General features: G+C 44.7%; 1 protein-coding gene and 1 long non-coding RNA gene across 3 annotated transcripts in view; one reads left to right on the plus strand and one right to left on the minus strand.

Moving 5' to 3' along the window:
• Positions 1-12,515, minus strand: part of LOC132536618 (uncharacterized) — a 411,585-nt gene extending 399,070 nt beyond the window's left edge. The window contains exon 1 of the long non-coding RNA XR_009548122.1: positions 12,114-12,515. This is a non-coding gene — a long non-coding RNA (uncharacterized LOC132536618). The remainder of the gene's footprint in view (positions 1-12,113) is intronic.
• Positions 12,516-12,747: 232 nt separating this feature from the next.
• On the plus strand, positions 12,748-20,694 carry ING2 (inhibitor of growth family member 2). 2 transcript variants are annotated; one of them, XM_060184725.1, is made up of 3 exons: positions 14,527-14,659; positions 18,121-18,207; positions 19,870-20,694. In XM_060184725.1, exons 1-3 carry the CDS (start codon positions 14,638-14,640, stop codon positions 20,538-20,540), a joined length of 780 nt encoding a protein of 259 aa, XP_060040708.1. In that variant the 5' UTR covers positions 14,527-14,637; the 3' UTR covers positions 20,541-20,694. The 2 variants fall into 2 exon arrangements, with proteins under 2 accessions (XP_007534125.1, XP_060040708.1); XM_007534063.2 differs by lacking the exons at positions 14,527-14,659; positions 18,121-18,207 and adding an exon at positions 12,748-13,334.
• The last annotated feature ends 2,103 nt before the right edge of the window (positions 20,695-22,797 follow it).

Below are 22,797 nucleotides of genomic sequence, written 5' to 3' on the forward strand. Positions count from 1 at the left end.
AAGAAGATTAATAAGATTGAACTACCATTATCAGCTACACAGGTTGCCTGTTGCCTCCTCTCTTGTTGGGAAACCACTGATCTAGGATTATCTTCAGCTATAAAAAATCCAAGTCAAGAGTAATCATGAGAAACTTTGTACTCTCTAATTTTTAGATGGAGATTAAAAAAAAAAAAAGCAGGGGAGAGAGCAGGGGGAGCAGGCTCAAATTTGGGGCAAAGCAAAGCACTATGCCTTTAATCAAATGAGCTGTTTTCCTAGTCCTGTGTACCCTTGAAATGTATTTTTTTAAATTTCTTTTCCTTCATCTAACCTTTATTTATTGAACACTGGACAGGGCTCTAATACAAGACTGGATTCTAAAGCAGGATGGTGTTGCATCTGATTGAGTGCACACATTACAGTGAGCAAGGTCTGGGTTCGAGTCCCTGGTCCCTACCTGCAGGGGAAGAGCAGTGCTGCTGGTGTCTCTATGTCTCTATCCTATCTCCCCCTTCCCTCTCAATAGCTCTATCCAAAATAAATAATAAAACAATAAAAAAAATAGACTGGGTCCCTACATAACATTTTTTTAAATATTTTTTTTCTTTTTGGTGAGGTTTTTAGTTAAAAAAGAAAAAGTCAAAGAACAAAGCACATACTTCTTTTCCACCTTTTTTTATTAGTGATTTGATACAGATTTACAAAATTATAAGATAATAGGGTTACAATTCCACACCTTTCCCACCACCAAGTTCTGTGTCCCCATTCTGTCAGAAACTACATTAGTTCTCCCAAGCTCACAGATATGAGTTCACTATTATTTCTATAACTACCAATCTATATTTATATATATTCACCCATTTTTTTCTATGGTCTTGCCTTCTCTTCCTAAGTCACACCTACTACTTTTTCAGCCCCCCCCCCCCACCCCGGACTGATTCCTGATAGAATTGGAGTTCAGAGCCCTCTGGTCATCTTCTCCTATAGCTACCCCTCAGGGAATATGGACCAAAGTTATTTATGGGGACCATATACTTTTTGCTGTTCAACTTCTGTATCACTTTAATGATGGAATGCTGACTTACAGGTAGTTATTGCCACGAGAAAACTACATAATTTAAAAAATTTACTTATTTCCTTTTTGTTGCCCTTGTTTTATTGTTGTTGTCGTTGTTAGGACAGAGAGAAATGGGGAGTCAGGCGGTAGCTCAGCAAGTTAAGCGCATGTGGCACAAAGCACAAGGACTGGCATGAGGATGAGTCGCTTCACAGGCGGTCAAGCAGGTCTGCAGGTGTCTATCTTTCTCTCCTCCTCTCTGTCTTCCTCTCCTCTCTCCATTTCTCTATGTCCTATACAACAACATCAATAACAACAACAACAATAACTACCACAACAATTCTTCTTCTTCTTCTAGCATTTGCCCTTCTTCCGTAGCCAATCAACAGCGTCAGGTTGAGTCTGATGTAAAGTTTCGAGACCTCCTTTGAATCTGGAAAGGTGGCAGTCGTTGACTATGTGGGTCATAGTCTGTCTGTAGCCGCAGGGGCAGTTCGGTCGACTCTGGCTCCCCAGCGATAGAACGGCGCACCGGCCATGGCCTGTTCGATAGCGATTGAGGAGGGCCCAATCATAACGTGCTAGGTCAAAGCCGGGTTGACGCTTGCAGGGGTCTGTGATGAGGTGTTTGTTCTTTACCTCAGCTGACTGCCAACTCTGTTTCCAAGAGTCTGGAACAGAGAAGTTCAGTGTAGGCATAGGGGACCAGATTGGGTGACGAGACGTCAAGCGTTGGACAGGGTGGGCGAAGATATCCGCGTATATTGGCAGGTCCGGTCGAACGTAGACGTGGGAAGTGAACTTAGATGATGCCGCATCCCGACAAATATCTGGCGGGGCGATGTTGCTAAGAACTGGCAGCCATGGAACCGGGGTGGAACGGATGGTTCCAGAAATTATCCTCATGGAGGAATATAATTTGGAATCGACCAAGTGGACATGGGGGCTACGGAACTATACTGGGGCACAGTATTCTGCAGTGGAATAGCATAATGCCAGAGATGATGATCGTAGTGTGGAAGCGCTCACGCCCCATGAAGAGCTGGCCAGTCTTACAATGATGTTATTCCTCGCGCCCACCTTTGCTGCAGACACAACAATGAAAAAGAACAAGGGCAACAGAAGGGAAAATAAAGAAATTTTTTAAAATTATTTTTTAAAAAAGGACAGAGAGAAATGGAGAGAGGAGGTGAAGACAGAGGGGGGAGAGAAAGACACCTGCAGACCTGCTTCACCACTTGTGAAGCGACTCCGCTGCAGGTGGGGAAGGGGAGGCGGGTCTTGAACCAGGATCCTTATGCGGGTCCTTGTGCTTTGTGCCACCTGTGCTTAACCCATTGCGCTACTGCCCAACTCCCCGAAAACTGCCTAATTTTAAGAAACGGTGAAGTCGAAACTACTATAGCTCCCTCCACAGCCTCTCACTGTCTGTATCTTTCCATTGGATGAAATTAGTATGAAAGTCTATGCCCAGCAATTTTAGAGTCACATCTGGTAGGCACTGTGCCAAGCTTTTATCTCAAGTTTTCAAAGCAGGTAATAGGCCAAAGCTTCAATTTACATGTGGTTTGGCCACTCCAAGATTCTAGACTATAGTGAAGCTTATTGTACCAGCGAAAACATTTAAAGTAAGAGAGTTTGCTAATATAAAGGGGCAAAAGGGGCATCTGCAAGCAGGATAGACTGCATTGACATCTCTTTGATTACATTTATACATGTAGTTCATATTATTTACAAACAGGTTGAGTAATTTTTATCTCTTAGTTAATTTCACTGTTTTTCAAAAATATTTATTAATATTTTAAACGTTTTATTTATTTTATTTTAATGAAAGAGAAAGACCAGAGCACTGCTCATGGCTTATGGTGGTGCTGGGGATTAAACGTGAGACTTCAGAGTCTCAGGCATTTAAGTTTTAGACATAACCATTATGCTGTCTCCCCAGCCCTTTATTAATATTTTTAAGATATATAAGAGGAGGAGAAGGAGGTGAGAGAAGAGGATCAGAGCATCATTCTGGCATATATGATGGTGGGATTGAACCCACCAGCAAAATCAGACCAGAATTTTAATTGTGAACATATAAATCATCTTTCATTCCTAAATTTTAATCTGTTCTGCTTTTAGGAAACAATTGCATAATTCAATCTCCTTCACTACTGTGACCTAGTTCCCCTCCTTGATGTTACAAACAGCTCATGTAACTATGGCAACCAATCAGGGAAAACTGAATGTTTCTCTGGTCAACAATATGCAAAAGTATGCCATATGTGTTATTTTTTCTTTGGAGTGACCAAATATGATGATTTTTTTTCCTCTTGGCCAAGAGAATGTTATTTATTGTACTGACTTTTTTTTTTTAACTTACTTAACAGTCCTAGTCATGCATAGTCCTTTCACTAAAAAGCTTAAGGATCATCTTTTATTGTTAGCAGTCATTTTAAACACTGATCAGGATAATAACCCAAAAGGAGGAACACTGATGGTCAGTGTGAAGCCTGTACTGCTGATCTTGAAAATTAAATGTACAGCTCAATATTGTTCAAACCAGAGCACTAGGCAGATCTTGATTATGGTGGTGCTAAGAATTAAATGTGGAAGTCTTTTTTGCATGACCATATGTTGTCTCCAAGCCCATCAGATTCCTGATACATATATATATTTTTAAAAAATATTTAGAGTTCTGATCTTCAGATTCAGAGAATCTGATACCTTCCTAATTTTGTCTTTTGGTTTTAGTCAGTGTTCCCTTAAAGCAATAAAATAGAATTACATCTTTTAGAAGCAATAAAATAGAATTACATCTTTTATTCTTAGATACTAAGAAGAGTTATCTCTAGTTTGTTGTTATTTGTGCCTTTCCAGTTCTCTTCTGTTTTTCCCCCTACAATTAGTGTGTACTGGTTATGTAATAAAGCAATTAAAAATGCTGTAAAACTGAGCTCAGAGATGTTGACAATTAGTATTTTCCCTTAACTGCTTAATGTGTTAATAAATTGATTTAAAGTTTTGGGTCTTTTTCATTTAAAAGTATTTTGTCAAATCTTCTGGGACAAATTGTGCTCCAAATTAAGTGAAAACTCTAGATTTTTAAAGAGTATTTATTAATATTAGGTACAAATGCACTTCTACAGTGGAGTGACCTTTTTCTTAGGGGATCACCTTTTAACATGAGAATTTTAGGGAGATTTTCTTGAAAGTATCATTATTTTTAAGTGTTTTTCAAACATTTTCCTTAGAAAAACACTTCCATCTGCTTCACTGAATTTAATGAAATTTAACTACCTCTTAGGGGGTTAGAAAAGCCCTCACTAATCCAATGTAAGTTGTGGAACACATCTGATGCTGTTGAACAAACTAAGTGTAAAATAACACTAGTGAAATATAGGTGAATTTGGGTTTTCTGGGTAGATGACAGGATTGTTACGAATTATAAATTATTGTTTTTAATGAAATTTTTTAAAATTTATTTATTTATTATTGATGAGAGAGAAACACTGGAGCACTACTCAGTTTTGTTTTATGGGTGATACTGGAGACTGAACAAAGGTTCCAGGTTTAATCCCCAGGACACTATAAGCCAGAGTTGCGATGATTTTTTGGAGACTTTATTTATCTTCTCCCTCCTTCCTTTACCTCCTACCTCCCTTACTGTCAGTTTAAGTTGTTCATCTCTAGGTTATGGTGATGCTAAGGATAGACCCTGGAGATCAGAGCCTCAAGTATAAAAGTCTTTCACATAATCAGTATGCTACCAACCTGGCCCAGTAAGCTTTTTTTTTTTTTTTGACTACACAGTGGTATTAATGAGTTATTTTACATATATTTTTATTTACTAATGAGATAACCTGAGTATTATTCTCACACATGCAGTGCCAGAGATTGACATATTGGGAGTCCAGCCACTGTGCCACATGCAGGATTGAGTACTACTGATGGTCACAAAGAAAAAAAAATTCTTGGTGCTGGAAAGATAGCTCACAGGGTAGGATACTTGTGACTGGGCACAGACTTCAGCTTTGGCACTAAATGAGAATGCCTCAAGAAGTTCTGGTGCTATGGCCTTTTTATGCTCTCCTTTTTCTTCTTGTGTCTCTGATAAAAAAAGGCCCAGGAATGAGCATGTGTGAGGACCTGGCTCTATAAAACAAAACAAAAACAACTTCTTTTTTTTTTTTTAATTTTATTTATAAATAGGAAACACTGACAAAACCATAGGATAAGAGGGGTAAAACTCCACACAATTCCCACCACCACAACTCTGTATCCCATTCCCTCCCCTGACAACTTTCCTATTCTTTTTTTTTTAATTTATTTCTTTATTGGGGAATTAATGTTTTACATTCAACAGTAAATACAATAGTTTGTACATGCATAACATTCCCCAGATTCCCATATAACAATACAATCCCCACTAGGTCCTCTGTCATCCTTCTTGGAAACTTTCCTATTCTTTATCCCTCTGGGTTCATGGACCCAGGGTCGTTGTGGGTTGCAGAAGGTGGAAGGTCTGTCTTCTGTAATTGCTTCCCCGCTGAACATGGGTATTGACAGGTGGATCCATACTCCCAGCCTGTCTCTCTCTTTCCCTAGTGGGGCAGGGCTTTGGGGAAGCAGAGCTCCAGGACACATTGGTGGGGTCATCTGTCCAGGGAAGTCCGGTTGGCATCACGGTAGCATCTGGAACCTGGTGGTTGAAGTCAGCTTTGAAGAGGCATCGAGACTATTTCAAACAAGCACAGACATTCTGACCACGAGGGCAGAATGTTTTTTCCTTCCACAACTTGTGTCCTCTCCTTCCAAAAACAACTTCTTATTTGATCATTTTTTTTCCCTCCAGGGTTATTGCTGGGGCTCAGTGCCTGCACCACAAATCCACTGCTCCTGGAGGCCACTTCCCTCCCCCCTTTTGTTGCCCTTGTTGTGTTGTATTGTTGTTGTGGTTATCATCATTGTTGTTGTTATTGTTGTTGCATAGGATAGAGAGAAATGGAGAGAGGAGGGGAAGACAGAGAGGGGAAGAGAAAGACACACCTACAGACCTGCTTCACCGCTTGTGAAGTGACCCACCTACAGGTGGGGAGCCAGGAGCTTTAACTCGGATTCTCAAGCCGGTCCTTGCGATTTGCGCCACATGCCCTTAACCCACTGCGCTACCGCCCACCCCCTTCTCATTTGTTCTTATGCAAAGTGTTTACAGCAAAAATCCAGTAAGAGTAAGGGAATATGGATGGTTAGAAAAAATAGTAGTGGACATGTTGATTTAAAAAAATAGTAGTGGGCATGTTGATAAATGGTCAAGCTAGGTGAATGGTATAGAATTAAAAGTTACTGGGAGTTCTGCGGTAGCGCAGCGGGTTAAGCGCACATGGCACAAAGCACAAGGACTGGCTTAAGGATCTCAATTCGAGCCCCCAGCTCCCCACCTGCAGGGGAGTCGCTTTACAGGCGGTGAAGCAGGTCTGCAGGTGTCTTTCTCTCCCCCTCTCTGTCTTCCCCTCCTCTCTCCATTTCTCTGTCCTATCTAACAAGGACGACATCAATAACTACAAACAAACAAACAAACAAAAAAATAAGGGCAACAAAAGGCAAAATAAATAAAAAGAAAAAAAAATTAAAAGTTACTGGGGAGAATACAGGTCCAAAAAGGATGACAGAAGACCTAGTGGGGGCTGTATTGATATATGGAAAACTAGGAAATGTTATGTATGTACAAACTATTGTATTTACTGTCGGATGTAAAACATTAATTTCCCAATAAAGAAAATTTTTAAAAGGTTACTGTACAACTACCTCTATGTTTTTGTCTTTAATATTTTACATAATGAAAAGTTTTCAAATATACAAACAGAAGTGAAGAGTCAAAAACTTAACTGGCCTGATTCAAGCAAAAGCTGAAATTTTTAGGAGGTATCTTTAGGAATCCTTCAGAATTCTCCACTACTTTTTTTGTCTGAGTTGAGAACTGTGCTCTTCTCTCTCCCAGTATAAAGAAGAGCTAGAGAACACAATTTTGGGAGCATAAACATTTGCTGTCAGGGACCTCTTAAAAAAATTGATCTAGGAGCTGCCACAACAGTTCACCTATTAGTGTGTACTAGTATGCCTGCTTTGCCATGTGTGGAGCCCAAGTTCAAGTCCCTACTGCATTAAACATTGTGATGGTGTCTTTCTTTTCTTAAAGATTTATTTATTTTTGCCTCCAGGGTTATTGCTGGGGCTCAGTGTTCCATGGCTGCCAGTTCTTAGCAACATCGCCCCGCCAGATATTCGTCGGGATGCGGCATCATCTAAGTTCATTTCCCACGTCTACGTTCGACCGGACCTGCCAATATACACGGATATCTTCGCCCACCCTGTCCAACGCTTGACGTCTCGTCACCCAATCTGGTCCCCTACGCCTACACTGAACTCTGTTCCAGACTCTTGGAAACAGAGTTGGCAGTCAGCTGAGGTAAAGAACAAACACCTCATCACAGACCCCTGCAAGCGTCAACCCGGCTTTGTCCTAGCACGTTATGATTGGGCCCTCCTCAATCGCTATCGAACAGGCCATGGCCGGTGGCGCCGCTATGTTCCATCGCTGGGGAGCCAGAGTCGACCGAACTGCCCCTGCGGCTACAGACAGACTATGACCCACATAGTCAACGACTGCCACCTCTCCAGATTCAAAGGAGGTCTCGAAACTTTACATCAGGCTCAACCTGACGCTGTTGACTGGCTACGGAAGAAGGGCAAACGCTAGAAGAAGAAGAAGTGCCTGCACCATGAATCCACAGCTCCTGGAGGCCATTTTTCCCCCTTTTGTTGCCCTTGTTGTTGTATGTAGCCTTGTTGTGGTTATTATTGTTACTTTTGATGTCATTCGTTGTTGGATAGGACAGACAGAAATGGAGAGAGGAGGGGAAGACAGAGGGGGTAGAGAAAGACAGACATCTGCAGATGTGCTTCACCGCCTGTGAAGCGACTCCCCTGCAGGTGGGGAGCCGGGAGGTCGAACCGGGATCCTTACATGGGTCCTTGCACTTTGCACCAAGTGTGCTTAACCTGCTGCGCTACCGCCCGAACCCCAAGATTTATTTAGTTTTAAAGACTTATTTATTAGTAAGAAAGAGAGTGAATACCAGAGTATCACTCTGGCACATGCAATGCCAAGGATCAAACGCAGGAACTCATGCTTCAGAATTCAACAAGCTATACACTATACCACCTCTTGGATCATTTGTAATTATTAACATGATAAAAAGAGATAGAATCAGAGCACCTCTCTGGAACATGCAATGCGGGGACTGAACTTGCGACTGCATGTTTTTAAGTCTGACCATCCACCCTCAACCCCCCTCCCCCCAAAAAAATATCTATCTGAAGAAGTGGGCCTTGAGTGGTAAAGTGTCCTTGCCCACAGTGACAATAAAGCCCACTGATTTAGAAATTAAAGGTAACTCCAGACACTTTCTACTATTTTGGGAGTTTCTGTAACTAGTTTTATTTTTTATTTATTTTAAATTCATTATTGGGTAGAGACAGAAAAAAATTGAGAGGGGAGGAGATAAAGAGGGGAAGAGACTGAGAGACACCTGCAGCCCTGTTTCACCACTTGTGAAGCTTCCTCCCTGCATGTGAGGACCAGGAGCTTGAACCTGGGTCCTTGTGCATTGTAATGTATGGTTTAAGCAGGTGTGCCACCACCTGGCCTCTTAGTGTTTGTTTTTTTTTTTTTTTTTAACCAGAACACTGCTAAAATCCAGTTTATGATGTAGCTAGGGACTGAGCCTGGGGTTTTTGAGAACTCAGGTAATCAAAGTCTTTTTGTATCACCATTATGCTATAACCCCAGCCCAGTAAACAGTACTTTCTCTTTATGGTTCAAACATACTAATAAGCAAATACATAATTTTCTTGCTTTACTTATATAAATAGCAAAGTGCTATTTTGCAGTTCTTTGTTTTTTAAACCACAGCACAGCTCAGCTCTGGTTTTTGCTGGTGCCAGGGCCTGAACATGGGGCGTTGGAGTCCCAGGAACGAAAGCTGTTTGCAAAACCACTGTTATTTCCAGGGCTAATAATTGGGACTCTTTTTTTTTTTTTAAGATTTTAAAAAATATTTATTTATTCCCTTTTGTTGCCCTTATTGTTTTATTACTGTAGTTATTATTGATGTCGTTGTTGTTGGATACGACAGAGAGAAATGGAGAGAGGAGGGGAAGACAAACACCTGCAGACCTGCTTCACCGCTTGTGGAGCGACTCCCCTGCAGGCGGGGAGCCGGGGGCTCGAACCGGGTCCTTACATCCGTCCTGGCAAACGCTAGAAGACGACGTCCGTCCTTGGGTTTTCGCCATGTGTACTTAACCCGCTGCGCTAACGCCCAGGAATTTTTAAATATAGAAAGAATCTAGCAGGGTGAGCAAACCCAATTTGATAAGACTCCAAATTTACAATTTAGTAATTACTGAAAAAGATGTGATGAATAACCAAGTCAAGAGTAGAATTTTGGGAGCACGGAAATATTTTTTCCTATGTAAAAACTCTCTCCATAAAGCTGATTTTTCACATGGCAGAATATTTAACTAATTTCCGTAATATAGCAAGAAAAACATGTCTGAAATAACTCTCACACATTGCCATATTAGAATGCATCTTACAGGTTTAGATCAATAGGAGCTGAAAAATCTTTAATGGATTGGATTTTTGCTTCCTTGGAGACTGTTAACAGAATTATGAAATGTGAATATGATATAAAAGTTCTCCAATAGGGGGGCGGGGCGGCAGTGTCCGGGTTAAGCACACGAAGTGCAAGGACCAGCTCAAGGATCAGGAGTTTGAGCCTCTGAGTCCCCACCACTGCAGGGGGTCGCCCTTGTCAGCAATGAAGGTCTGCAGGTGTCTATCCTTCTCTCCCTCTTTATCTTCTCCTCCCCTCTCAATTTCTCTTTGTCCTATGCAACAACAACATCAGCAACAACCACAATAGAAAAAAAAAAAAAAAGACGGCCACCAGGAGCAGTGGATTCATAGTGTAGGCACGAAATCCCAACGATAACCCTGGAGGCAAACAAACAAACAAACAAACAAAACTCTAATTATATCTTCATCCTTGCTCTTGCTCTAGGATCCGGGAAGGAGTACTCTAGGTATTTGCATCCGAACCTTCACTCAAGTCTCAGGCTAAATAAAATCCACGGGTGCATCCACTCTCTAGCTTGAATCAATAATTAACAAGACATCTGGCATTACTTGGGACTTTAATAATGACCAGCTGATTGAAACCTACAGTAAACAAAAATATCATGGTTCGGGTGAAAAAAAAACTCTTAGCAGTAACTTTTTTGACAAGACCTGCAGGCTTAATCTGAACCTTAAAGGGGGGGGGGGCTGGAGATACAGCATACTGCTATACAAAAGGCTTTCATGCCTGATGCACCAAAGGTTCCAGGTTCAATCCTCAGCACCGCAGTAAATCAGAGCTGAGCAGTGGCTTGGTGTAAAAAACAAAGTAAAAAACAAACTCCCCAATGCTTAAAAATCTCAGTGTCATGGGCTAATAAGGGGAGCTCGCCGGACTTTGCGATATTTATCGGTGTTCTCAAGATGTGTAATTTCGTGGAAAGCTTTTGAATTTCGCTTTGAAATTGCAAATTTCCCTACCGATCGAAGTCTAGATTCCCTTTTACATGATCAGTTACTACTACTCCTAACAGCTGTTTCAAACGAGAGAGGTTCCTACCGGCAGCTATAAAAACCACTGGGACAGCGGTCCTGGAGATGGCTCAGTGGATGGGGCATTGGACTCTCAAGCATGAGCTGCCCAGTTCAGTCCCTGGCAGCACACGTACCAGAGTGAGGTCTGGTTCTTTGGTTCTTTCTCTCTCTCTTATCTTTCTCATTAATAAAGTCTTTTTTTTTTTTTTTTTTTTTTTTTTTACCAGAGGACTGCTCAACTCTGACTTACAGTGGTGCAGGAGACTGAACCTGGGACTTGGCAGCATCAGGCATGAGAGTCTGTTTTTTTAAATTTTTAAAAAGTTTTTCTTTATCTTTATTTACTTGTTGGATATAGAAATCGAGAGGGGAGGGGGAGATAGAGAAAGACAGAGAGACATCCGCAGCACTGCTTCACTACTGGCAAAGCTTTCCCCCTGCAGGTGGGGACCGGGAGCTCAAACCTGGGTGCTTGTGCATTGTAACATGTCCGCTCGACCAGGTGTGCTACCACCCAGGCCCATGAAAGTCTCTTTGCATAACTATACTATCTACCACTGGGACACATTAGCCTTGAGAAACCCTAAATTTATCATCCATTCAGGATGTCTTGAACTCAAAAGGCAATACTGGTGATAGGATTCGACTACACAGGCATTTATTTGTTTTAATTTTTAGTTATTAGTTATTATTGATGTCGTTGTTGTTGGATAGCGCAGAGAGAAATGGAGGAGAGGAAGACAGAGGGGGGGGAGAGAAAGACCTGCAGATCTGCTTCACCGCTTGTGAAGCGACTCCCCTGCAAGTTGGGAGCCAGGGGCTCGAACCCGGATCCTTATGCCGGTCCTTGCACTTCACGCCACGTGCGCTTATTATTTGTTCTTCATTTCTTAAAAAAAAAAAAAAAAAAAACACAAAAAACAAGCAAACACCACCACGTAGGTGCCCTGAGAGCCCATAAGAGAAGAACAAGCCCTCTCCTGCTCGCACCACACAGAAAAGGTACAAGCCCCCTCCCCACCCCGGATGTGTTTTATGAATAAAAAGAGACAAAAAGGGGACGCCAGTCAAGGAGCTCTGGTCAACCTTAAATACCCGTGATGGTTCTAAGCCCCAGAAATTTTGAATTATCCAAAGATTGTGGAGACCAGTGCGTTTCCCTGGCGATACAGACTACGCTGGCGGGTCTGTGTGTGCTGGGCGTGGGGGGGGAATGAAGAACGGGGATTCACCCAGAACCCGACAGGAGCGGCAGCTCGAGGGGATCTACTCCGGGTGCCGCAGGACGCAAGCCCCTAAAGCCCGAAGGTGGAAGGAAAGGAGACCGAATTGCAAGGCGAAGAGGACTCGGGGGGCAGGGAGTCCGCCTACCCGCAGCACAAAACCCCCAGGGCTGCAGGCCGAAGGTGCAGCAGCTGGAAGCCCGCGCGGAGCCAATCGGGAGCTGCGCGCGCTGCACTCTGGGAAGCGTAGTTTCCGCAGGCCTTCTCCTCCCCAACCCCCCTCTCGCCGGGGTAGTCGCGTAGAGCAGCCGCTCGCTGCTCCTTTTAAGGCACGCGAGGGGCCGCGTTAGAGCCACCCAACATCCGTGACGCCGGGCCCAGGGAGCTGGGTCCAGCCTGCCCCCTTCCCGATGGGGAGGACAGGCTGACGGACGGGAGGAACCCGCCCTCTTCGACTCTCTGGTCCCTCACAGGCCTAAAGCGGGAAGGCCGGCCCCGAGGGCGCGGCTCCTTTAAAAGAGGGCGGGGCATGCCTGCCGTTTGACCGCCCTCCGCGCCCTCCCTCCCAGGCCGAGGGCGCTCAGACCAATCGCCTGGTTGGCTGAGGGAAGGCGGGAGAATGCGAACCCTTGGGCCCGGCGATAGGGGCGGGTCCCCGGCCTTATTTGGAGAGCGGCCCGCGCAGGCGCAGAGGCCACCACAAGCGGAGAGGTGGTGGTGGGGGGCCGGTCCTGTGCCCGGTTCTCAGACAAGCTCGGAGGGAGCTAGGGGGCCCAGGGACACGGCGAGCGGCTGGTCCCGGGGATCTGAGCGGCGGGGCGCCCCGGGTTCCCCCCCTGAGGGGGCCTGGCCAGGGAGTGTCAACGCTTGAGTCTCCCGCAGCCGCCCCGCGGGGCGCCGTGGGGGCGGATCCCCGCTTGCTCGAGTCCCGGGGAGGGCGGGGAGACAGGAGGGAGCCCTGAGCGGGGCCCCGCCCCGGGGCTCGTTCCGCGGGGGCGGGGAGCGAGGGCCGCTCCCGGCGATCGGGAGCCTCTGCGGTGTCCTCTCCAGCGGCCGAGGTTCCTCAGCGCGCCGGGAGTCCCGAGCAAGGGGCGGCAGCGGCGGCCGTGGCCGGTGCATGTGCGACCGCTGGATGCGGAGGAGGCGGCGGCGGCGGCGAGGGGCAGCGGCGGCGGCAGGATGTTGGGGCAGCAGCAGCAGCAGCAGGGGCAGCAGCAGCAGCTTTACCCGGCGGCCGCGCTGCTGAGCGGGGAGCGCAGCCGGCTGCTGACTTGCTACGTGCAGGACTATCTCGAGTGCGTGGAGTCGCTGCCCCACGACATGCAGAGGAACGTGTCGGTTCTGCGGGAGCTGGACAACAAATATCAAGGTACCGGGGGGGGGGGAGCGGGTGTGGGGGGAGGCCGCGGAGTGCGATTTGAGGGTTCTTGTCATCCAGCCTGTCTCCCACGCGGATACTCCGGCCCCCGGGCACCCCGGGCAAGTGCCTTTCGCCCTTCGGCGGTGACAGCGGCCCCGAGTGCGCCCCGCCAGTATCGGGGGGCGTGTGGACGAGGGGCTGGAGAGCGGACTTGAAGGTTCGCGGCCCTTCTCTCGACCTCCCGCCGTCGCGGTCGGCCGGGGCTGGGGTGAGGGGCTGCGTGTGTGTGTGTGTGTGTGTGTGTGTGTGAGAATCTTCGGGACTAGGTGAGGGGTGGCCCGGCAGCCACCCTCCTGAAAAGTCGGCGCCTGCAGCTGACGAGGCGGGTGGGAAATCAGCCATTTTAAAGCCGCCAAGCCCGGTGCTGGCGACCCCGGGATCGCAGCGTGCAGCCGGGCGGGCGAGGGGCGGGGGTCGGTGGGCTTGAGGACATGCGGCCGACCTCGGGGTCCGGGCGTCCCCCCGCCCCCCCCTGCACCCCGTCTCCAGAAGCAGATGCTTCGGAACGTGCGTGGGGGGAGGGGGAGGGAGGGAGGCGGCGCGGGCGAACTACCGGGAGGGCCCGCCCGTCCCCGGGTCGTCGGCCCCGGGTCTGACCATCGTGCAACTCGGGTCCCTCTGTGGCCCCGAGGAAAGTTCCGGGCTGCGGCCCAGCTCCTCGCTCCTCGCAGCCCAGTGACTAAACGGGGGTGGGGGGGGCCCACATGGGTAGAGGAAGAGGGGGGTGTGTGGCTCCGTAGCAAGCCTCCCCCACAGCTTGGGGGTGGGACTTGCGGTCGTGACGTATGAGTGGGCGGAGTGCGGCCGGGAAGATGGCCGCTCGCAGGCAGACGGGGCGGAGCTGCCTTTTAAGAAAGGAACGACCATTCGCAGGGCGCCCCTTCGCCCCGGACTGAGGCAGAGGTGGGGGATCTGGGGCACGTGAGTCATGAGTTTCTGATTTCTGTCTCCGCTAATGTGTGACGACAGAAACGGGCAGCTGCCGGGTCTCTCTCCGACCCTGGGCACTGTAGGTTCTGGGCTGCGTCACTTCCGGGCTCGGCAGGAAGTGGTTGGTTGACTGGGCAACCGCTGGGCGTCTCGTAACCTCTGGGTCCTCTGTCAGCCAAGATTAAATAAGGAGGCGAGAATCACTCTTTGTGATCAGAACCCACGTCAGGACAAGGAATCAGTTGGATCGTTTATCATCGTTCTCACTTACCCACTGCTGGCGGACTTTAGCTTCTAGGAGGGGCGGAGTTTAAATGGGGACATGATGTTGGCGATTTTAAAAAGTAAATTTATTGGATTTCTGCTCTGCTTCCCATATATATGTAGAGAGAGAGAGAGAGAGGCAGGCCTCAGCACCAGAGCTTCCTTCAGTGCAGTGAGGGGCCGGGCTCTACCCTGGGATAGAGCAGTGCACATGGCAGAGCAGCACACTGCCCAAGTGAACTGTTTTCGTTGGCCCCATACTCTGGTTTTCTAGACATGTCACAGGCCCTCTGATGTGGTTTCTTTCTTTTTTAAAAAAGAGTTCATTTAAAATTTTATTTTATTTTATTTATTGGATAGAAACAAATCTAGAGGGAAGGGAATGATAAAGAGGAAGAGAGACAGAGAGACACCTGCAGCCCTGTTTCACCACTTGTGAAGCTTTCCCCCCGCAGGTGGGGGCCGGGGACTCGAACGTGGGTGCTTGCACACTGTAACATGTGCTCTCAACCAGGTGAGAGCCACCACCCGGTTCCTTGATGTGGTTTCTAAGAAACCCAGTTGTACAGTGATTTTTCAGGCCTGCACCTTGTTTGAACATGTAATTGTCTGCTTTTAATTTTTAATTTATTTTCTACCTTCTGAACCCATGTGGTAGAGCAGTTACGTGTTTCAAGGGGAGAATTAATGCAGCTTACATAGTGAGTGTCAAATGCTGTGCAGTGTTCAGCACAATCATTTAATCTTCACAATAACCTCCTGAGGTTAAAAGGTCGTGTTAGAGCTAAATTGTACTTTACAGATTTTTAAAGTAATTTGTCCAACTAATGAGGTAGAGGATGTTTGAATTCTTGGCCTACTTCAAGTGCATGTCCTTATTTTCAAACTTTATGTTAATTTTTAAAATAATCAGGAAGAAAAGAGAACCAGAAGCAGGGCTGCAGGTGTCTCTCTGACTTCCTCTCTGTCTCTTCCCTCCTGATTTCTGGCTGTCTCTATTCAGTTAATAAAGATAATAAAAAATTTTAACAAAAGAAAGAAAAGAGAACCAGAACATCACTGTGGTACACACAATACTAGGGTTTGAATTCAGGATCTAATGCTTGAAGATCCATCCACTGCACCATCTCCTAGGCTGCACACTTTTTAATTTTAATAAAATCCTCCAATGAGGGGCCTGGGCGGTAGCGCAGTGGGTTAAGCGTACACGGCACAAGCGCTGGCGGCACAAGCGCTGGCGTAAGGATCCCGGTTCCAGCCCCCGGCTCCCCACCTGCTGGGGGGGTGGTCACTTCACAAGCATTGAAGCAGATCTAAAGGTGTCCTTCCTCCTGTCTTCCTCTCCTCTCTAGAGTTCTCTCTATTCTATCCAACAATAGCTATGACAACAACAGCAATAGCAACTACAACAAGGGCAACAAAATGGGAAAAATAGCCTCCAGGAGCAGTGGATTTGTAGTGCTGGTACCAGTGATAACCCTGGAGGCAAAAACAAAACAAAACAAAACAAAGGCTCCAATGAGCTGGGAAGTGGTGCAGTGGCCAGAGCACTAGACTTAGGAGCATTTGTGCTGGGTGGAGGTGTATTGCAGCAAAGCCAGAAACTGGACTTCTGAGAGATGGGATTGGGGGTGGTGGGAGCGGAGGGGAGAAGAACATGATTGGTGGTAGGAGTGATGTGTTAGACACCTACCAGTGGGAGATGAGAAACTATTCATTTCTCAATAACTGTCCTGGAAGCCATTATTTCTCCAATAAAAGTACTTGAGGAGAAAAGGGTCATTGTTGGGGCTAGGTGCCTGCCCTGTGAATCCATTGCTCCTGGAGCCATCTTTTTTTCCATTGTTGTTGCTGCTGCTGCTGCTGCTGTTGTTAAATAGGACAGAGAAATTGAGAGAGATGGGGAAGAGAAAGATAACGTGCAGACCTGCTTCACCAGTGTATAAACATGCTGGTATGATAGAACTTTTAACTTTTGGTTACTACATACAGGAGACTAAACTGAAGGTTTACCTTTACTTATTTAGTGCCACTAGGTTATTTCCTGGACTCCCCACATGCATGACCCCACCTCTCTCAGTGAGCTACTCCCCACCCCCCACTTCCTCAAAAGTGAGAGGCAGAAAGAGGGGAAGAGAAGAGAGACACAGACACTGCAGCTCTATGCCACCAGAAGTAGAGTTTTGTCCCCTGCATGTTCTTCCATACAGTGACTGAGGGCTTGAATCTGGGTCCTTGCATATAGTGATCTGTGCTCTACTGGGCTTAGTCACTGGGCTTCACCACAACATATCTACTTTTCAGAGAGAGAGGAGTCCCACCGACCACAACACTAAAGCTTCCCTCCCTCCCTCCTTCCCTCTCAGTGCCAACTTCATTGTGGTGTCCCTGGGACTTGAACCTAGATTGTGCATATGGCAAAGCAGGCACCCTCTCTAGTGCTATTACCAGTCCCTATTTTTGCTCCTAACTTTCAAATGCATACTTCTATTTCATCAAGTTGGGTAAAAGACTAAAATATAAACTTGCACTGTTGTCATTAGCCCAAATTAAACAGTGTTTCTGATTTTTCCAGGGAAGAGGCTAAGTTGTAAGAGCTGTTTGGTTCTTAGTTTGATCCCTGACATCTTATGTGCTAGCATGATGCTCTGGTTCCTTCTCCCTCCTACTCTGTTGTTAATGAATAAATAAATCTTAAAAAAAAATTTTTTTGTTTGAATACTTGACTTTAATACTCTACTTACATACAGCTTATGTATGTGCTTGTCTAACACTTACCTTTCTTTTATTATTTCCCCTTTGATGGGACAGAGATATTGAGAGGGGAGGGAAGACAGGGGAAGAATGTGTATTAGTTTCGCTGCCAGGGTCATGGGTAGGCCTGCAGGACAAATTCTCTGTTCCTGTCCTCTTCCCCCACCCACCCCTTTTCGTTTGATAGGACAAGGAGAGAAATGGGATGGGGGGAGAAAGACACCTGCAGCATTGTTCCACCACTTGTGAACCACCCCCCCAACCCTACCCTCACACCCCCGCACACGGATTGCACCCAGGACTTGAACCCAGTTCTTCTGATAGTGTGTGCACTCTATGGTGCACTACAGCCTGGCCCCAATAATTCATTTTTGCTTCTCCATCTTGAGGATTTTTTCATTAATGTATTTTATTTATCTATTTATAACCAGGGCTTTTTCACATAGCTTATTTCGTTAGAACAGATTTGAATATAAAACTATGTAAATTTTTGGTGACATCTGAAACTTAATCTTTTCATATTTTTGTATACTGTCTAGTGACTTGGGCATTTTAGATTCAGGTGTGTCCCACATGCTACAGACTATCTAAATCAGCAGTTCAGAATGCTTACAACTGACGGTTGAGTTATCCACAAAGCAGAGTGATCCAGTGCTGACTTCACTGTAATTGTTAGTGAACAATTGTATTGTCAGTGGCTTCACTGTAAATGTGTTAGTAGCCTAGTTGTTTGATGCCAGAATCTGAACCCAAGCATACTCAAAAAATCGTTTGATTTTCTTCCCAGGTTATAAAAGAGCCAACAAAACTGATATGATGGAAAGCCACGAGTTACCTGCCCCTACTTTGGTTAAGAATGTGCAGGCGAACCAAAGTAAAAGACTCTGGGGTGGGGTGGGGGTGGGGGTGGGTGGGTGGGGAGAATACAGGTCCAAGAAGGATGACAGAGGACCTAGTGGGGGTTGTATTGTTATATGGGAAACTGGGGAATGTTATGCATGTACGAACTATTGTATTTACTGTTGAATGTAAAACATTAATTCCCCAATAGAGAAATAAAAAAAATATGCAGGTGAGAACTTGCATTCCTGAGGTCCCAGAGACACATCAAAATTTAATTTAATTTAATTTCCCCCAGTACCATCTTGACCCAGAGCTGAGTAGTGCTCTGATCTTCTGGGGCCTCAGGAATGCACTCTTATCAGGTGACTTATCTCCTGTCCCCTTACTAGTTGAGTTTTAAATCTACTTTTCATATTGGGTAAAATGCAGTCTTTGTAAAGGAAATAATCTTTTTAAAGATCTGCTTATTAACAAAAGACAGAACCAGAGCATCACTCTGATACATGCAATGCTGGGATTGAACTCAGAACCTCATGCTGGAGGAGCCAAAATTCATCTACTGTGCCACCTCCTGGACTATGGAAATAATATTTTTTAAAGTATACTGTCAAATGTTGTTTTAATGGTTTAAGTATTTTTAAGTTATACTACTATAGACTAATAAATTGTTCATACTTCTTTTTAAAATATTTTAATGAGAAATACAGAAAGAGGGAAGGAGGGAGAGAGAGAAGAAGGAACCAGTTGTTGGGTGGTGGTACACCTGGGTGAGCGTACATTTTACCTAGGTGCAAGGCCCTAGATTGAGTCTCCAGTCTCCCCACCTGTAGTAGGGTAAGCTTCACAAGTAGTGAAGCAGAGCTAAAGGTGTCTCTCTGTCTCTGTCTCCCTCTTTCTCTGAATTTCTGGCTGTCTCTATCCAATAAATAAAGATAATTTTGAAAAGTAAGGGGGAGAGAGAGAAACCAGAGCATTGATTTGCTCTGGCTTATGGTGGCCATGCTGGGCATTGAACCTGGGACCTCAGGGCCTCAGACATGAGAATCTTTTGCATTACCATTATGCTATCTCCCCAGCCCTGGTTTAAGTTTTTTCTAGCTTTATCAATTCTGTAAAAAAAATAACCTGATCATAGGCTGAGTGGTGGTAGCAGGTTAAGTGCAGCTGGTGTGAAGTGCAAGGACCTGTGTAAGGATCCCAGTTCAAGCCCCCATTGCCCCATCTGCAGGGAGGTTGCTTCACAAGGAGTGAAGCAGGTCTGCAAGTGTCCATCTCTCCCCCCCCCCATGTTTCCCTCCACTCTCTGTCCTATCCAAAAGCAACAGCAATAACAAGGGCAACAAAATGGGAAAAATGGCCTCCAGGAGCAGTGTATTCGTATTGCAGGCACTGAACACCAGAAATCACCCCAGAGGCAAAAATAAAAAAATCACCAAAAACTCATTAATTCTTACACTTCAACTCTGTGGTTGGTGAGTGGGTAGAGGGGCCATTTTGATAGTGAGGTGGGCTGGAAATTTGGTGGTTGGTACAGTGGGACTTATACAAATGTAGCAATGTGAAAGTCTGAGAACTCCCAAAATCCTATTGCATTTAGAACCAGTGCTAAATCAGTAAACTATACATGAAAATTTTAGAAAAATACTCTGCTAAAACAAGACGACATCCTAACTTTCCTTTTCCTTTTCTTTAGAAACATTAAAGGAAATTGATGATGTCTATGAAAAATATAAGAAAGAAGATGATTCAAACCAGAAAAAACGCCTACAACAGCATCTCCAGAGAGCATTAATCAATAGCCAAGAATTAGGAGATGAGAAAATTCAAATTGTCACACAAATGCTCGAATTGGTGGAAAATCGAGCAAGGCAAATGGAGCTACACTCACAGTGTTTCCAAGATCCTGCTGAAAATGAACGAGCCTCAGAAAAAGCCAAGATGGATTCCAGCCAACCAGAAAGATCTTCAAGAAGACCCCGTAGACAGCGAACCAGTGAAAGCCGTGACTTATGTCACATGACTAATGGAATTGAAGACTGTGATGATCAGCCACCTAAGGAAAAGAAATCCAAGTCAGCAAAGAAAAAGAAACGCTCCAAGGCCAAGCAGGAACGGGAAGCTTCACCTGTAGAGTTTGCAATAGATCCCAATGAACCCACGTACTGTTTATGTAACCAAGTGTCTTACGGGGAAATGATTGGATGTGACAATGAACAGTGTCCAATTGAATGGTTTCACTTTTCGTGTGTTTCACTTACCTATAAACCAAAGGGGAAATGGTATTGCCCAAAGTGCAGGGGAGATAATGAGAAAACAATGGACAAAAGTACTGAAAAGACAAAAAAGGATAGACGATCTAGGTAGTAAAGGCCATCCACATTTTAAAGGGTTGTTTGTCTTTTATATATAATTCTTTCCAAATCTGCTTTCAGAAAATGTTTTAGGGTAAAATGCATAAGACTATGCAATAATTTTTAATCATTAGTATTAATGGTGTATTAAAAGTTGTTGTACTTTGTCTGTGACCTTAATTTTCTGCACTGAATTACCAAATATGTTAAACCAGGTAGTCTTCAGATCACCTGAGAAAAGGAGCAGGGAATAGGGACAGGGTTGTGTGAACATGATAAAAACTAAGCAAACCATGCCTATTTCATTTTCACTTAAAATTGCAGTGCTGTTTGTAGGGGTGGGGGGAGACAAAGCTCGGCTAGCATTGTAAGCTCTGTGCGTAACAAATTAGATAATAATAATAGTTGGAGTTCTCTGTAAGCATCAGATTATCTGGGGTAATTTAAAAGACAAAAACTATGCCATCGAGAGCTGCTTTCGCTCTAGCCCCATTTATATACATACACACATTCAGCTCTAGTCTCCCAGAAATTTAAGAAACTAGAGATAAGAATAATTTGGGATTCCATGTGAAATAATGTGCTCTTATTAGAGTATTTGCTGCTGTATTTTCCTTAGTAGCATTTTGATACACTGTCAGTAGCCCATTTGTAAATGCCTTGCTGCTGCTTCGCAGGTACATTTAATCTAGTGCTTCATAAGGGAATTATGTTTCATTTTGTTTTAATTGGGACAGGTAAAAGTAGTTAGAATACAAAAAAAAAAAAAAAATTGCTGCCATTGGTTCTTACTGGCCAAATTTTGAGTTAGGTATATCATGGTTTAAGGTTGAGCAATTTCAAAAAGGTATCTTAGTAATTTCCACATGACCCACTGGAGGGATGCCTTGCCCCAGGCCTGTCAGTAAGAAAAGGGCACACACACAAGTCCTTAAAGGTTGCCTTTATGTTAAACTAGTTTAAATAGTTTTTCTCTAGTGGCTCTAGTTCATGTCTGTCCCAATCAGTGATGATACATTATTTTTAAGTAATAGTATATTTACTTTCTTAACTTTCTGGTATTGGTGCTGTTTGATGTTTTCATGTTTAATGAACTTAATTTCATTATAACAATGCCATTAATAATGTATTTGTAAATTGAAGTTTCCCAGATTCTAATATTTCAAGAGTGAGCATCTTGTTGGATATATCTGTCCGAATAGAGAAGTTTTTGGTTTTGTGCTGGGGAGGTGGGGAAAGAGGAAGTGAATTGACTAATTCTTTAAATCTGTGTAACATACTTCTTATTCCTCATTTCCTCATAATCTGATGATCTTGATTCTTTTTGATTAACATGTGAAGAATCTTACCTGCTTGTTTGGGGGATTTTTTTTCCCCCTCTCCTAGTTCTCCTGTGTGACTTTTATGCCTCATATGAGTCAAATTATGAATCAGTAATATGAAGTTGGCCTAAATTCCTCCAGGTTTCTTTTGAAACCTGTAGTATTTGCACTGTAGTGAAAATTTTAATAATCAAATGCATTGTTTTTCCTTTCATTAATTTTGTCCTTCATTCTGAGGTTGGTAGACAGTTTAATGTTGAGCTTAAGACAGCTTAAACACAATGTTTGATTAGCTTCTCTTTTTAAGGCTGTTTTGATTACCAAAGTCAGTTGACTATAATACTGCTATGTGAGCAAGAAAGTCCACAGCATGATTTCGAATTTTATTGTTAATCTGGTTGAGCTGTAAAGAAATCCTTTCTAGGGAGTTGGGCGGTAGCACAGCAGGTTAAGCGCACGTGGCGCAAAGCGCAAGGACCCGCATAAGGATCCCAGTTCAAGCCCCCAGCTCCCCACCTGCAGGGGAGTCGCTTCACAGGCGGTGAAGCAGGTCTGCAGGTGTCTATCTTTCTCTCCCCCTCTCTGTCTTCCCCTCCTCTCTCCATTTCTCTCTGTCCTATCCAACAACGACTACAACAATAATAACTACAACAAGAAGACAACTAGGACAACAAAAGAATAAATAAATATTAAAAAAAAAAGAAAAGAAATCCTTTCTTGAGGCTATCACCTATTGTTTTGGTGACCACATTCTTGTTACCAGAATAGGACTCTTATGATTCCATTAAAAATGTCAGTATATATAAAGCCCAGCCCCCTATCCCCAATTTTAGATGTGATTCATACAGAAGTCATCACTCTTTCATCCTTGAATTTGCCTTGGTGTGTTGGGGGGGGGGTGGATAACTTCCTAATAGAAGTGTCCAAATCTCAGTTGGGCTTGGCTTG

The sequence above is a fragment of the Erinaceus europaeus genome, chromosome 2 (genome assembly GCF_950295315.1).
Source record: "Erinaceus europaeus chromosome 2, mEriEur2.1, whole genome shotgun sequence".
Classification (NCBI taxonomy): domain Eukaryota; kingdom Metazoa; phylum Chordata; class Mammalia; order Eulipotyphla; family Erinaceidae; genus Erinaceus; species Erinaceus europaeus.

What these genes read in the sequence shown, in the direction of transcription:
- ING2 (XM_007534063.2), top strand. Translation starts at nt 13,145, where the DNA reads ATGTTGGGGCAGCAGCAGCAGCAGCAGGGGCAGCAGCAGCAGCTTTAC. An exon ending in GCTGGACAACAAATATCAAG is followed by an intron (nt 13,335 to 19,869) that starts GTACCGGGGGGG and finishes CCTTTTCTTTAG; the next exon opens with AAACATTAAAGGAAATTGAT.